The sequence below is a fragment of the Nicotiana tabacum genome, chromosome 6, assembly GCF_000715075.1.
Source record: "Nicotiana tabacum cultivar K326 chromosome 6, ASM71507v2, whole genome shotgun sequence".
Taxonomy (NCBI): domain Eukaryota; kingdom Viridiplantae; phylum Streptophyta; class Magnoliopsida; order Solanales; family Solanaceae; genus Nicotiana; species Nicotiana tabacum.
In genome coordinates, this window is record NC_134085.1 from 206,375,013 (window position 1) to 206,390,258 (window position 15,246).

At 35.1% G+C, this 15,246-nt stretch overlaps 2 protein-coding genes across 2 annotated transcripts; both read left to right on the plus strand.

Annotated features, from left to right (window-relative positions):
- Positions 1 to 1,554: 1,554 nt before the first annotated feature.
- On the plus strand, positions 1,555 to 10,556 carry LOC107820681 (protein BONZAI 1). The gene is made up of 16 exons (XM_016647000.2): positions 1,555 to 1,898; positions 2,879 to 2,926; positions 4,116 to 4,264; positions 4,342 to 4,390; positions 5,579 to 5,635; positions 6,267 to 6,455; positions 6,534 to 6,668; positions 7,305 to 7,366; positions 7,448 to 7,550; positions 7,627 to 7,741; positions 8,375 to 8,451; positions 8,534 to 8,671; positions 8,780 to 8,944; positions 9,251 to 9,364; positions 9,464 to 9,560; positions 9,695 to 10,556. The coding sequence occupies exons 1-16, from the start codon at positions 1,749 to 1,751 to the stop codon at positions 9,787 to 9,789; spliced, it is 1,743 nt and encodes a 580-aa protein (XP_016502486.2). The 5' UTR covers positions 1,555 to 1,748; the 3' UTR covers positions 9,790 to 10,556.
- Positions 10,557 to 11,676: 1,120 nt separating this feature from the next.
- LOC107773732 (ethylene-responsive transcription factor ERF113-like) lies at positions 11,677 to 13,937 on the plus strand. Its single transcript, XM_016593158.2, has 2 exons — positions 11,677 to 12,081; positions 13,140 to 13,937. Exons 1-2 carry the CDS (start codon positions 11,823 to 11,825, stop codon positions 13,751 to 13,753), a joined length of 873 nt encoding a protein of 290 aa, XP_016448644.1. The 5' UTR covers positions 11,677 to 11,822; the 3' UTR covers positions 13,754 to 13,937.
- Positions 13,938 to 15,246: the final 1,309 nt, after the last annotated feature.

Consider the following 15,246-nt stretch of genomic DNA (forward strand, 5'->3'; position numbering starts at 1 on the left):
TAGTGTAAATGACCGCCGGGTTTCCAACCCGTAAGCTACATTTATCTGTCCAAACAGAAGTTTCTATTCCCCCCACCCACTCCACCCCCCCCCCCCCCCACCTTCACCCCCAATTTTCTTTAAAGAGACATCTAATCCAACAAACTAATGAACGATAGTTTAAAATTGAAGTGGCCTTAAGGATTATAACATAAACTAATGAATGATATTTGAACATATCATTGATGCACCACCAAAGAATGTGGGCCAGCGGATGAGGCTGTTCTTCCCTTGACCAGAGGTCTCGGGTTCGAGCTCTGGGTATGAAAAAAATCTTGGTAGGGAGCGCTTTCCGCCGAATAAGGTCTACGCGGCGTGAATCTAATAGTCGGGCTACAATGTGGATAACGGACATCGGGTGGGAAACCAAAAAAGATATTGCAAGTATTAGTAAATATAACTTCTTTGGGAAAAGAAAATTTGAGTTATCGACTACTATCTTAGTTTAAGTAGCCTGTTTGTTACAACTTCATGCTATGTACTAGCTCTTCTATAGCACACTTATTTGCATGTCCATTTTTTGACAGTGAAAATCCCCCGTCAACTATTAACAATGACCAGACAAGTCGTAGAAGAAAATGTCTTTTTTTTTAAAAAAAATTGTTGAGTGAGATATCGATATGCTCGTGTATGGGTGCACATTCATTATTTGGAAGACCTAAAGAATTATTATTATTATTATTATAAATTCAGAAAGAACTTTTAGTTTATTTTAGGTTATCGAAGAATAGGTGAGTTATGAAATACCCCCTGTGTGCTATTTTATGTGGCACAACTTTTTATTTTATGTGGCATAATTTTCTTTTTAGTTTGTCCGAAATATGACAATACTTTTTATATTTAAAAAATATTTAGTTATAAACTTTCTATTTTATGCTTGATGGAATGAATTATAGTCACACAAATGTGATATGTTTTAGACTACAAATTTTTATTTTTTTCTTTCTTAAATTTCAAGCCTAGTCAAAATAACACATAAATTGGAGGGTGGAACCGTGGAAGTATCTACTTCTCTTTAGAGCCCGTTTGGACATAAGAAATATTTTCCTTTTTGAAAAAAAATTATTTTTTTTCGAAATCAGCGTTTGTTCATAAAATTTTCAATTTTCACTTGAAGATGCATTTTGGAAATTTTCGAAAATTTGAAATCTAAAAAGTTGTTTTTCAAAATTTTCACTCAAATCACTCACAAAATTTTAAAAAAAATCCAAATTATATTCATGTCCAAATACAACTCTAAATTTCAAATATTATTTTCACTTGAAATTTTTTTCCACCATGTTTTGAAATTTTACAATTCTTTTGTCCAAACGCCCACTTAGATTCTCACGAATGCATGGCTAATTTATTTGATCTACTTTGATTATTTGGTTCTCTTAATGATTATTCATTCAGTTTATTTATTTATTTATTTTTCTTTGAATTCTCGGTTTCCAAGTTGAAAGTGCACCTAATAAGTCATTCTTTAATTTGAAAGAAAAAAAAAACGCGCTTTTTGTTTAAACAGATACGACTAACGCGGCAGTGGGTGGCCCACAATGTTCTGGCTTAGTTTCTGCCAAAATCCATACCTCAACGGACGTTAAAGTATATATACACAGAATGTACGTTTGTGAATCTATAAATTTGTGAATACATATATACAGAGAGGAGAGAGAATAGATAGTTGTATTTGGACATTTTTGAAAGTTAGAGAAGAGGCGGCGTCGATGGGAAATTGCTGCTCCGACGTGGCCGGCGGACAATCGGCGGTCGGCGGTACCGGAAAAAATCAGAACGATCCAGCTTACTCTCCTAACGAGGCCGTCGATGCCTTCCTTAAGTCTCGCGGTTACCAAGGCCTCTACTCTCAGATCGAGGCACTTCACTCTCTCTCTGTTACTTTGATTTTCATTCAACCTTACTAGCTCATACGCACATATATCATTTTCCCTATGTTCTGTTAAACGACTGTGATTTTGAGGACTTAGTTTGTCGTTTCATTACCAATTGTGCTTGAATTAAGATACTACAAGTTGAATTGGCATTGGCCGTGCGAGAAACTGACTTGTTCTGCGATTAGGAATAACTAGCTTGATTGTATGTCTCTAAATTTTCATTGGTAATTGAGGTAGATGTGGACTTGTTATATCAGAATTCCTACGATAATAACTTAGTAGTTTTTTTATTTTTTGTTATTAAAGTTTAGTGTGTAGATATCATAGATAAAAGCTTCCAACTGCAAATGTGAGCATTCTGAAATACTAACTTTATCCTTCACAAGATCATGATCAAAATTAAATATGTTTGGCTCCAACCAAACAGAAAGGCTAAAAGTTCCGAGTAAACGGGTAGCGGGAATATAGTAATTCATTTAAATCTAAAAGATTATACTTTCGAGCTTGAGGTTTCTCCAAACAAATTATTGGATTCCTTTCTTCATATTGTACAGCTGTTTGTTTTTTATTTTTCGTTTTTGTTAGCTAGGAACCTAAGAGTAGTCATTGACTTGGAGGATGGACCGATGTAATTGGAATTTGACAAGTGATGTGGTTACTTAATTGCACTGCTCTTGATTAGCCAATGTCCTATTATGTCATCTGAAGAAGGGAGCCAAACTGCTAGATGTTCGAATTGATGACGAAGTCCATTTTTTCTTGTTTTATACGATGTAAATATAGCGGTGCAGTTATTTGTGAACCAAGCTACTTCATCACCAGTCCGTTATTGTAGGAGCTTTGAATTGACTGTTTCACTATGCAACATCATATTGCAGTTCTTGGCTATTTGATTTCTGTAATTGTGCTCTTCATTTTCAATGTTGGAGGTTTCTTATATTTATTTATTTATGCACTTGCAGTTGTCTCTATCTGCTACCAGCTTGCGCGATCGTGATATGCTTTCCAAGGTTTGTTGCTTATTTGATGCGCGTTAGATAATGTAAATGACAATGCTGACTTTCATGTGCCGTGATTTATAGCAGCATTGGGTTATTCTTAGATAGAGTGTCATCTTTTCTGGTTTTGACTATCATTGTTGCTTTTTTATATTCCTGTTGAATATGAATTTTTTCATCTCCGTAATATGACTTCAAATGTGAATCTTTGCCTTGGTGTTTTCTTGTTTTACTTTTTTCCATCAGTGCAATAATTTCTCCTGTATGAAGGTGAAATTCCACTTTCGGGGATAGTACTTACTCGAAGTCTCGAACACTCCAAAATACCATTTTTTTGACCTTAAATTTTTCACTCTCAAAAGCTAGCTTCTAAAGACAACCTGGTAAACTGAAAGGTTAATGGAACTATACTCGAGAAACCGTGGTACCAAACAATGAGGTTATTTTTCATGTACTACGTGTACTGCCTGCTAGCGTGTTACTTTGTCTTCGATTTACTTTGTATGGATAGCTTTTAAAATATGGCTTGCGGGAAAAGCCTATACTTGGTGCACCAGATTTCTGGGTAGAATGTTATCAGCAGTCCTGTACCAGCTAGAACTTATTGACTTCTGTGAGGTTTATGCTCTGAGCTCAGTTGGAATCCGTATAGTCTAGTAGTGTTTTGCTATGAATAACATTGATAGAGAGCTTACCGCCTCCATGTACAAAGAGTTTTTCTTTGTGGCAAAGAAGCATGCTTACCCAGCCTATAACATAAAGGCGTCAGAGACGCGTCTAAACTAATTTAAGGGTAAGGGCTTGTAGTCTCTCTTCTGTGGATACGCTATCCCTTCCGGTTATGATATGGGAAAGGGAGGTGAAATCTACTCACTGATCTTTGATGTTTAATTGGCTATGTTGTATTTGTGATACTGTGCTTAGTACTTCCATAACAAAAGAACTAGTTTTTGCTTGCCAACTATCTAAGAAGTACTCTCCAATTCTCATTATGGCTATTTTTGGACTTCAGTATTTTTTTTAGTTTATGAGTTACCTAATTGTCTTTTATCCCATTGTTTTTGATAAATGGTATTGTTTTAGTTGTATTGATTTTTCCTTGTCAATATGAGATGCCTTCTATCTTCAAGCATCATAGTCTGTTTTCTAAAATAAACATGTTATAACTTAACTGAGAATTTATTGTATTTATTTTTTACAGAGTGACCCTATGGCAGTCCTTTATTCAAAAGAAAAAGATGGTTCATTGAAAGAGCTTAGCCGTACAGAAGTAGTTTTGAACTCATTGAACCCGAAGTGGATTACAAAATATACAATTGCTTATTATTTTGAGACAGTGCAGAATTTAGTGTAAGTCCTGATACTACACTTCCTGGTTCTATTGAAATACATGTTTTTCGATATCACAATCTTTGCCTTTATTTCAGGTTTCGTGTGTACGATGTTGACACTCAATTTCACAATCAAGATGTCAAGGTATATATGTGATCATTTTAAAATTTCTGATAACGATAATTACAGTTTCTACTTGTCCCCAGAGGCATTCATATCAGATTAACCTGTAATTTTGAATATGAACTCCGCTATGTAAGTTTTAACATGAACCTTGAGCTGATTATAAGGAGAAGACTTAAAGAAGAGTGATTGAATCAACCTGCTGCTTTAGTGATTTGAACTGTGTAATGTGCTAATTGCTTTATACTGTCATAATCCCTACTGTTATGTTGTTTGTACTAGCTTATGTGCTTGATCTCGAAATCAACATGTCACTTATGTGGTAAAAGATCTGCATATATTTTACGAACTAACAACACTTCAATAGCTTACCCGGTTGAAGCATAAAACAACAGTTGGAGCAAAACAGTTTGTGTTTTCACCGTGCAAGAAGTAATATTGATTGTAATCACTACAGCTTATTGCAGCATTGGCATGTTAGTTTCACTTTTTAGGAAATGGTTCTAGACTTTCAAGCAAATCCACTATATGTTGTTGTAACAGATGGAACCTTCTAATTCGCTTCCTTTACACAATACATCTCAAGTTATGTGATGTCACTTTTCATCTGTATCGTCTTTTAACGGGACAATTCCATTTTTTGGACATCTCAGGCAACATGTGAAAGTATTCCCTCCTTTCTTGTATATTGAAGGGAGTTTTTCTTTTTGAGATCCTTGCAGATGCTTGGTCTTAGAAGTAGTCCTACATAATGGTGTTTTTTGGGAGCTAGCTGTCTGCAGTGACAGTTTCATTTCAAATTGAGTAATCTTGCTTCACCTGAACCTTGAATTAGTTCAATAGTTAAAAAAGGAAGTAGATCAATAGTAAGAATGATACGTCCAACTACCATATTTCTGGTTTCATTTTCTCTTGCTTTACTACATGCTCATCTAGGAAAGAGGGGGGGTGGGGGTAGTTTAACATCGTATACTTGAGTACCTGCCGTATGCTTTGAATTTGCTTTTGTTTGCTTATTATGGACAATGAGTAATCCAATTTTTCTCTTTAAATGCTATTAGATAGTACAAGATACAATAATCTGTTATATATCGTGTGAAAAAATATTAGAGGATACAAGGTATATAATCATGTTCTTTTGAATGCTCATTCAAGTGCTTCCACAGCAAAAATCTTATGAAATCATGGAAGTTTGTATAATTATTGCAGATGCTTAAACTGGAAGAGCAGGACTTTCTTGGTGAGGCCAGTTGCACATTGGCCCAGGTGTGCATCCCTTTTTAATCATTAACATTTGTTCATAAAATTATAATATCACCATAGCTTTCTGGCACTGGTAGAAGTGAAATTGCATGGTTTACCATCAAGGCTATTATTAGCATGCTAACTGAAGAGTAAGGAGAAAACATATCTCACCTTGAGGCTCTTCTACTAATTATTTGTACAGTACTTGGTTATGGACATGCATTCCGTTGTTTGGTTGAGACTCGAAATAGATTGTTCATAGTTTAATTTTCCTGTAAGTACTTTTTAAAAAAAAAACTCTTTTCTTAAAAAAAAAATTGTTTTGAAACTGCTGTAAGTACTTAGGAAAAAGAAAAATGTTGCTTCTATTCAGAATGGCTTTCCTGTTAGTCGGAGCTACAGTATTATGGATCTGCTTTTTCAGTTGTACCATTTTGCTTTATTTTCAAGAGGTTATGAATTTTCTGCCAGATAATGGTTACAAGCCGTGAACCATTTGAATTATTGCATCTCTGTGTAATATTCTTGCGTACAACTATTTCTTCCACGATTTAGGATCAAATTCTGGTATTGTCCATTTTAATAATGTAGTTGTACATATGAGGTTATTTTGTTTATTAATCCAATGGATGTTAAACATATTTCCGTGTAGATTGTCACAAAGTCGGGCAGGTCCCTGACCTTGGACCTTGTATGTGGCGAACAATCTTCTGATCAAACGCATGCGCGAAAGTTAGGCAAGCTTACTGTTTTAGCTGAAGAAAGTGTCAGCTCCAAGACTACTATTGAGTTGAGATTAAGATGTTCAGAATTGGAATCAAAGGATTTGTTCTCAAAAAGTGTACGAAACTCATCAGAGTAGTTTTATCTTTTTTCACTATGAAACGTATGATGCTGATAACTCTTCTGCTTTTGGCAGGATCCATTTCTGGTGGTCTCAAAAGCTACAGAAAGTGGAATAGTGGTTCCAATTTGCAAAACAGAAGTGATAAAAAATGATCACTCACCCATCTGGAAATCGGTGTTCCTGAATATCCAACAAATTGGAAGTAAGGTACAATACAATTCCCTTTTGAGTGATCCATTATGCATTTTCTTAAGAACGTGTTGTGTTTCTTGGGCAAATCCCATACAAATAGAACCCTGAATAGGAGGAAATGATATCCTTCAAAAGCAATTTCTTTTTCCATGAGAGTGTATGCTGTTCCAAGCAATCAATATATGTTGAGCTACATGCGCTTTTTTCCCCCTAAAACTTATTTGGGCAAGCTCTGAAATTGCTAGTATTTTTCATACGAATTATGATGAAACTCCCAGTTCTCACTTTTCACAGATCTTTGCTCCCTAATGAGTAGATTTCACCATCTATTTTCTCTAGTACTTTAAATTAGCTGTCTTTTTGGACTTTGTAATTAAACTACTCCAATTGATGGGATTCAGCAGATATCTATGGAGTTAAGCTCTTGTGCAATAACAAACTTTACTCATCAAAGTAGTTAGTGGTTTCGACTTTGAGCCTGCACTTTAAGAACTCACTCGTTTTAAGGGATGTGATTGGTAATATACTTTTCCCCTGAGGAAATTACCATCTACTTTGTGCTGACAGTATGTTGCATAATCGAAAGGGATATCACTTCTGCACAATATTTATTCTTTGATTTTCAGTTTAGAAACATTTGAATTAATGCAGGACAGCCCATTAACTATCGAGTGTTATGACTTCAATAGCAACGGCAAGCATAGTTTACTTGGGTAAATGAGCTTCTTTTTCATCTCTTCATCATTTCTGACTTTTACTGACTGGAAGCTGACAGTATTTCTCCTGATTGTCAGAAAGATTCACAAGTCACTGTCAGATTTAGAAAAGTTACATTCTGCCGGTATTGGTGCAAATCTTTTTATACCAGCTGCTCTGGGACCTAATCAACAAAACAAGGTAAGAACTTATTAATCAGGTAAACAATACTGCTATTGCAACTTATTTAATTAAGAGTCACTGGATTTTTATCCAGGTTCTGAAGAGTGAGCTTTTCGTGGAAAGCTATTCTGAGAAAATCCAGTATACATTCCTTGATTACTTAGCATGGGGCTATGAACTCAACTTCATGGTGGCCATTGATTTCACTGGTATGTGGTTGCCTAATGATACATATATTTTCATGTTTTCAAGTACCTGTTTAATGTCTCCAAATACCAGATTCTCATAAGTCTTCCTTTGTTTCCATAGCTATGCCTGGAAATGTAGTTGTCGTCTTCATCAGTGGCATGATTTATTTGGACAAACTCCGGGCATCTTCCTCTTTTCGCATGTGCAGTGGGGGCTGGACTGATGCCTCCATTGACAACTACTATTTGTTATTGTTGCAATGTTAGCTTAACTTAAAGATTTTATGGAATGTGAAAATCTTTGCAATCCCCCTCCCCATCTATGTCAGAATATCCCTGGAGGGAAAAACTAATTATTTTTCCTAACAATTATGTAGATCCTGTTTGAGTTGTTGGTTGCTTCTTTTCTCAATAATCTTCTGCATTGAATTTGCACATACAGCAAATTATTCAGAAAAATAAGTGCAACCAACAGTTCGAATAGGGTAGAGGGGAGGGTCCATACTCTCCGGAGTTCCAAACCTGTGGGCCAACTGGGGCACATGGGATGTCTATGTTATTGAAACAAAAAACTTCTGTATGTTAGTGCTCGCATTCATACTTAGCTTGCATCTGAGCCTGTAATCATTTCTTGTGTGAATTATTGTATGTCAGCTTCCAATGGAAATCCACGCCTCCCTGATTCATTGCATTATATCGACCCTTCAGGACGGCCAAATGCCTATCAGAGAGTAAGAATATAGTCTCAATAATAATGATTTGATATGTTTCCTTCATATGAAGTAGGTTATTTTATGAGCATATCAATTTCAGGCAATCTTGGATGTTGGAGAGGTGTTGCAGTATTATGATACAGACAAACGTTTTCCTGCTTGGGGTTTTGGAGCACGGCCAATTGATGGCCCAGTTTCTCATTGCTTCAATCTAAATGGTAGCAACAGTTACTGTGAGGTATTTCTTAGAGAGCGTTATATACTTTCAGTTTTGTTATTGCTTTAGCTTTCTGAATTTTGTTTTGCTATTAATTTCAGCTGTTTTTTTTTCTTCCTTTAACTCTAGGTGGAAGGAATCCAGGGTATTATGATGGCATACATGAGTGCTCTTCATAATGTTTCACTTGCAGGTCCAACTTTATTTGGACCAGTGATTACTTCTGCTGCACATATAGCAAGTCAGTCTATGACGAACAATGAGCGGAAGTATTTCGTTTTGTTAATAATCACGGTACATTTCATTTTCTATGTTCTATATCTTGTCTGATTTCCTGATGAACATCTGTTTTTAGACCTTTCAAGTAAAATATTAACCATCATCTGCTATACCAATCAGAGTTTTAGTGAACCAATCCCTTCTCAATCATGTGTATATATCTCTATGCATATACATCGTAAACTTAACCTGAATGCATAAAAATGCAGTGAAACCTCAAACGTGAATTTTTGTTAGAAATCAAACTGTCTATCTTATTTTGGTTGGGTTTGATTTTATTAGAGATGTTTATAACTGAATTATATTTTTGAAAATTTCCAGGATGGAGTGATAACAGATCTCCAAGAAACAATGGATGCTCTTGTTCAAGCTGCGGATTTGCCATTGTCAATTCTTATTGTTGGGGTTGGAGGAGCAGACTTCAAAGAAATGGAGGTATGCAAGTGCAACAACTTATATCCTCAACAAGGAGTGGCTTTTGAGTTATCCAATTCAATTAACTGTGATGATTTCCCATGTGATCCGTTTTCACAGATATTAGATGCTGATAAAGGAGAGAGGCTAGAGTCTGCAACTGGACGTGTTGCCGTGCGGGATATAGTACAATTTGTTCCTCTCCGAGATGTACAAAGTGGGTCATACTATAAATTTCTCAGTTAAAGCTTCCTCATGTAGAAAAGGATAATCAAACGTTCTTAAGAGCTTGAGAGAATATTGCAGGTAGGTTTCTACTGTATGATCTGACGCCTTTTCATTGATTTGCAGATGGAGACGTCTCAGTTGTTCAATCGCTTTTAGCAGAATTACCTTCCCAATTTTTGGAATTTATGCGGTTCAGAAAGATACAGCCGACTTTATGATCATATTATTATTGTACATATAGATGTTGATTCGCCTATTGCCCCGTGCTATTTGCCATTTTGGAGCTGGCTTCCCAAGACTAAGTTTTGCTTTTAGATTTCTGGTCACGTCTTCCTTCATGTTGCCCAGAAGATTTAGCTGATATTTTTCTTCAGCATCATTGAGCCGAGGGTCTATCGGAAACAACTCTCTATCTCCATGAGGTAGGGATAAGGTTTGTGTACACATTATCCTCCCCAGACCCCACACTCATACTGTGGGAATATACTAGGTATGTTGTTTTCTTCAGCATCGTGTTGTAATTGATTTGTTGATTAAAAAAACCATGTCCCTTGCCTTCCGTTCTGCAAATTCCAATCTCGTTAGGAGTAAAGGGCGTCGTGATCACCTTCCAGTTGTGATAATTACGATTACTTTGCAACAAGCTCCCAACAAGTAAAGGCAGTTGCCGCTGGCAAAATAACGGGCAATTTTAAAGGCAGTTGGCAGGACCAAGGTAAACGAATAAGCCGATGAATGAGGTGGTCTGGCAGTACCGGAGTCCGGCTTCAATTCGAGCTTCTTGTATGATGTGTGACCTTCTTACAAGTTCTTTTCCTTTGGTGGTGAGGGGTGGGTAGTACTTTTAAATTATAATGAGATTATTCAGTGCTTATTTTCATTTTTTAGATGATTAGCTTATTGGATTAAAAACGAGAGATACAACACAATATAAACATGTATTTGGTTATAAATTAGATAAATTTGGATAGACTTTACTTTCCAATTTTAATCTTGGCTCTTTAAAAGAACCCGGGAGAAGAGTTTTGGAGGAAGACATTTACTATTTTACTTGGGGATAGTTATCTCACAGAGTGTAGTATGAAATAGTTCTGGGACTAATTATACCGATCAAAATTTTTAACCAAACATGGGATGGAGCAATTTCACATTTTATTCCGAATTATTATAGTTATCCCTTCAACCAAACTCCCAAAAATATTCTACATCTTACTTCTATTTTATCAATTCTTTTTGAAGAAAATCACGTAAGACATCTTATTGATAGGTCTTTAGATATGTGAAAAGTCTCAATTTGAAATTGTTTAAAATTTGTGGAGAAAAATGCATGTTTTTTAAACATTTGTTAATTCCTTTTCATGATGATTCCTTGCAATAGTTATTATGTACAATAATCAAGTCTAACTAAAAATCAATTTACCGTTTGCTGTGGACCCATCTTCATTCGGAAAAAATAAAATTACAAATTTTAACCTTAATATTATACTTAAATAAATACAACACAACGAAATGAGTATTTTGCTATTCGCCAAAATGATGGCTCATTCAAGGAGAGGTGCGGTTTTATAAGTTTTATAAAAGCAAGGGGTGCCATATTACGTTCGTAAAACCGCTAGTTTCTGGTCGCTGACTTGCTGTTACCCTCCAACATAATTTACTAAGATGTCGAAATTTTTCTGTTAACTCAACCTTTTGCTGTTGTGAAGCAATTCAACAAGATTTACTATATTCATAACATGTACTTAGTTAAATTTCATAACATGGTTCATCAAATACCAAAAAAGTTTTTTCCTTCAGCTTTAAAAGAAAACGTTTTTAGCAATTTTTGAGTTTTTGCAAAATCTTTAAAAAATTATATTTCCAAAAAATCTTCTTCGAAATTTTGGCGCAAACGCTACCTTTTGTCCCATATGAATGTAAGAAAAGAAGAAAGCATAAACAGATGGATATACATATTGTTCTTATGCGAAATAATTACACAAGCATCTCAAAAAAAAAAAAAAGTAGGACCGCACAATTCTCTCTATAGACCATAGTATAGTCCACACTAAGTTAAAGTATTCACATTCGGATATAAAAAGCAAGAATAGTAAACCCTAATATCTTCTTCTTCCTCTTCCTACTCTTCTTGCCCCATTCCTTGTGGACCTCCTTCAATTGTTTCATTAACTTTGGGTTTGGTTGCTAAAACAGATTAAAGGTAGAGTTTTGTTAGAAGAAACTAAAGAGTCAAAAACAGTGGATCCAAGGAATGGAGAGAGGGGACTTTTCATCCAATGAAATGGAAGAGAAAGAGAATAATGATAATATTGATCATCCTCAACTTCAAGAGGAGCCCTATAATATATACTCAGCTCGATCTCAGCATGACATGTCTGCTATGGTTTCTGTCCTTTCTCAAGTTATCGGGAACAGTACCACCCATTCTTCTTCTGCTAATGTTACTCCATTAACCCTACCTCAGTCTGCTGTAGCTCTCCAAAATCAATCTCAATCTATTGAGGATCAAGGTATTACTCACAAACCACAACTAATTATATGATTAACATCAAATTAATTCTTTTCCAAGTATAAAGTAAGCAATGTTTTCTTTCTTTGGGCCCCTTTTTCTTTGTTAAGTGTCTCAAGTCAGTTTAGGGAGTGAGTTGTCGTCGTCTCCTTATATCGTCTTAAACAATGATAACCTATTGAGTTAGTTCCAGAATTGAGTTAGATCCAAGATCCACGTTCTTTTTTTAAATAAAAAAAAACCTATTTTTGTAAGTTATTTATCATCTTCATTGGATGACAAGTGCTTTCCTAAAAGATGACCATATTTAATTAGATATATTATCTGACTCATTTCTTTTTTTTTTTCGCAAGCTTATACATATTTTTATTAGATTATATAACCTAATTATGCATCTCATTAATATCTTGTTCATGACCACTACTATGGGTGGCCAGGCGTCCTTAGTTAATTGACATTCTAGTTTCTAATTCCCTAAATGGAAATAAACTGATTGTTTCCTCCTTCATTCTTCCCACAAAATTTCTTCGAAGCAAAACAAAAGGGAAAAGAAAACAAAGACTTCGGGGGAAAAAAAGAGGAAAAAGAAAAGTAAGGAACATTAGGTAGCAGTTAGCTTCAACTAGTTCAATTTCTTCCTAGAATTACACCGACATCGGTTGTCAAGATCACAACAAATCTAATCAAGTTTTCTTAATAGGAGTAGGATTTAACTCATATACATTGAAATTTAAAAAAAAATTAACACTATCAATGTACCTTAACCTCCCTATTGCAGATAATCTACAAAAGTAATATATTATTTTTCAAGTTACTAATCCCATTTTTATGAATGGTTACGTATATAGTCCGACCTCTCTATAACAATCATGCTTTATAACAACACTTTACTATAACGGTCAAGTTTTCCTTGGAACCACTTTTTCATATTATGTATATATAACAACATTTCATAATAGTAGTCAAAATTTTTTGGATAGGAGAATATTGTTATAGAGAGGTTTGACTGTAGTTATATTTTAGGTGATCGATCTAATAACAGTGTATGTATATGTGAAGGGAATTCGAGAAGAAAACGGTATAGAGGAGTGAGGCAAAGACCATGGGGAAAATGGGCAGCCGAAATCCGAGACCCAAAGAAAGCAGCAAGAGTATGGCTTGGCACTTTTGAAACTGCTGAGGCTGCAGCTGTTGCCTATGATGAAGCAGCTCTCAGATTCAAAGGCAATAAAGCCAAACTCAACTTCCCTGAAAAAGTTCAAGGCAAATTCCAATACCTTCCTACTAATACTAGTCAAGATCATCACTTGCCTAATGATATTGTTGCCCAACAATATATTCCAACTACCTCCAATAATAATCATCCTCTCCCTTTTCAAGAACATTATCCTAGTTTACATCACTATGCTCAGCTGCTTCAGAATGACAGCAACATTACTGATTTAAACTTTGGTATCTCGCCAAGTTATAATCAGCAGTTATCTGGTTCTTTTGATTTTTCGCAATCATCATCTAACAGTACATTATCAGAATTGCCACCTTTGACATTACAATCAAGTTACAAGCAAGAAGAAGAAGTGTTTATGAGCTTTTCATCGGATTTTGGTACTTCTTCAAGCTCATGTGCACCTCATGAAAGTAACTGGGAAGATTTTGAAGATAGAAAGTCATAAGTTTATGAAGAATGGAAGAAGTTTTTATGAGATTTTCGTCGCATTTTATTTCGTACTCTATGGTTGAACTGGGGTTTCCTATCCTCTTGTGTTTCAGTTAAGTGTAATACTTGAGCGTTACCTGCTTGGAAGTTGGAACTATATATATTTACGAAGTAATGACCAAATATTGGCGTGGTTTTATGTGTTTAAGGCTAAGTGTCAAGCTAACACAACGACAACATACCCAGTGTAATCTCACAATTGAAGTTTGCGGAGGGTAATGTGTATGTAGCCTTACCCTACCCTGTATAGGTAGAGAAGTTGTTTTCGATAGACCCTCGGCTCAAAGCAAGCGTGCAAAGGTGAACTCAATTCATATGGGACTTCTAAATCGTCTAAAAGAATTACAAATTTATGAAATATGTATATTTGATGCATCAACATTTATCTTTTGTGTGACTGCTATTGTGCCTAAAGAACGACTAAAGAAATCACTGTTCACTATATTGGATTAAAAAAAACGAACCCCCTTCTCATTTTGGACAAGACAGTCATTTGCAAAGATGAACTCAATTCATATGGGACTTCCAAATAATTTTATATCGTCTCAAAAAAACTTACAAATTTGTCGTGTTACTCCTAGTCCATGTTTATCAATGTGAGTATTTGTAAAGCATATGACATTCAATGAAAACGGTACATGCATCATGATGCCAAGTTAAATAAGTGGAAGCTATATATAGCGAATAGAGGAGTAGAATTTTGATTATGTGTAGCTGAAGTTGGCTAGCTAGTAATTGAATTACTCCTTTGCATGGCAAGGAAATTAAAGTAAGAATGAGGTGGCACGTAATTATTGGGCAACTAGGTTTTGCTTTTAGTTCAGTTGGATTATAGGCAATTAGATTTGTGGAACGCCGTCCTTTCCTTTAATTGTTACGTACTCAAGTATATTTATTAAAGTAGTAGATGATACTGCTAAGTAAGTAAAGGATATCTAGTTTTCAATCAGCTTCCTACTGTTAATAGATCACAGTGAACATAGAAAACATTTAGCGATTTCCCTTTATCTCAACTGTTGTGATTTTGCATGCTTGCTTTGAGTCAATGGTCAATCGTAAACAACCTCTCGACCTGCACAAAGTAAGGTAAGGTTGTGCACTCATTACCCTCCCCAAACTCTATTTACGATATTACACTTAGTTTGTTGTTATTGTAACACCAATATTAGAAGATGAAACAAATTAGGCCTCAAGATATGTATATCATGAACTGGATACGTGATTGTAATAAATAATAAAAAAAGACAAATACAAATAATGAGTTATGATTTGAATGATTAATTACTAATTGAGCAACTTCTTTTTAGAGGCCAACAAATTATTTAATTTTATTGACTACTTAGCACCCAACGCTAACTTAAACAAACAACACTCCCCTCCCTCTAAATTTTTTCTTATTCTTTTATTAATTTCCATCATTTAAGCCTATAATTAGGAAAAAGAATAGAC

Excerpts from the sequence above, each read along its gene's own strand:
- LOC107773732 (XM_016593158.2), top strand. The coding sequence starts at position 11,823 with ATGGAGAGAGGGGACTTTTCATCCAATGAAATGGAAGAGAAAGAGAAT. Across the intron at positions 12,082-13,139 it reads TCAATCTATTGAGGATCAAG|GGAATTCGAGAAGAAAACGG; the intron begins GTATTACTCACA and ends GTATATGTGAAG.
- LOC107820681 (XM_016647000.2), top strand. The coding sequence starts at position 1,749 with ATGGGAAATTGCTGCTCCGACGTGGCCGGCGGACAATCGGCGGTCGGC. Across the intron at positions 6,456-6,533 it reads AGGATTTGTTCTCAAAAAGT|GATCCATTTCTGGTGGTCTC; the intron begins GTACGAAACTCA and ends TGCTTTTGGCAG. Across the intron at positions 7,742-8,374 it reads GGTGGCCATTGATTTCACTG|CTTCCAATGGAAATCCACGC; the intron begins GTATGTGGTTGC and ends ATTGTATGTCAG.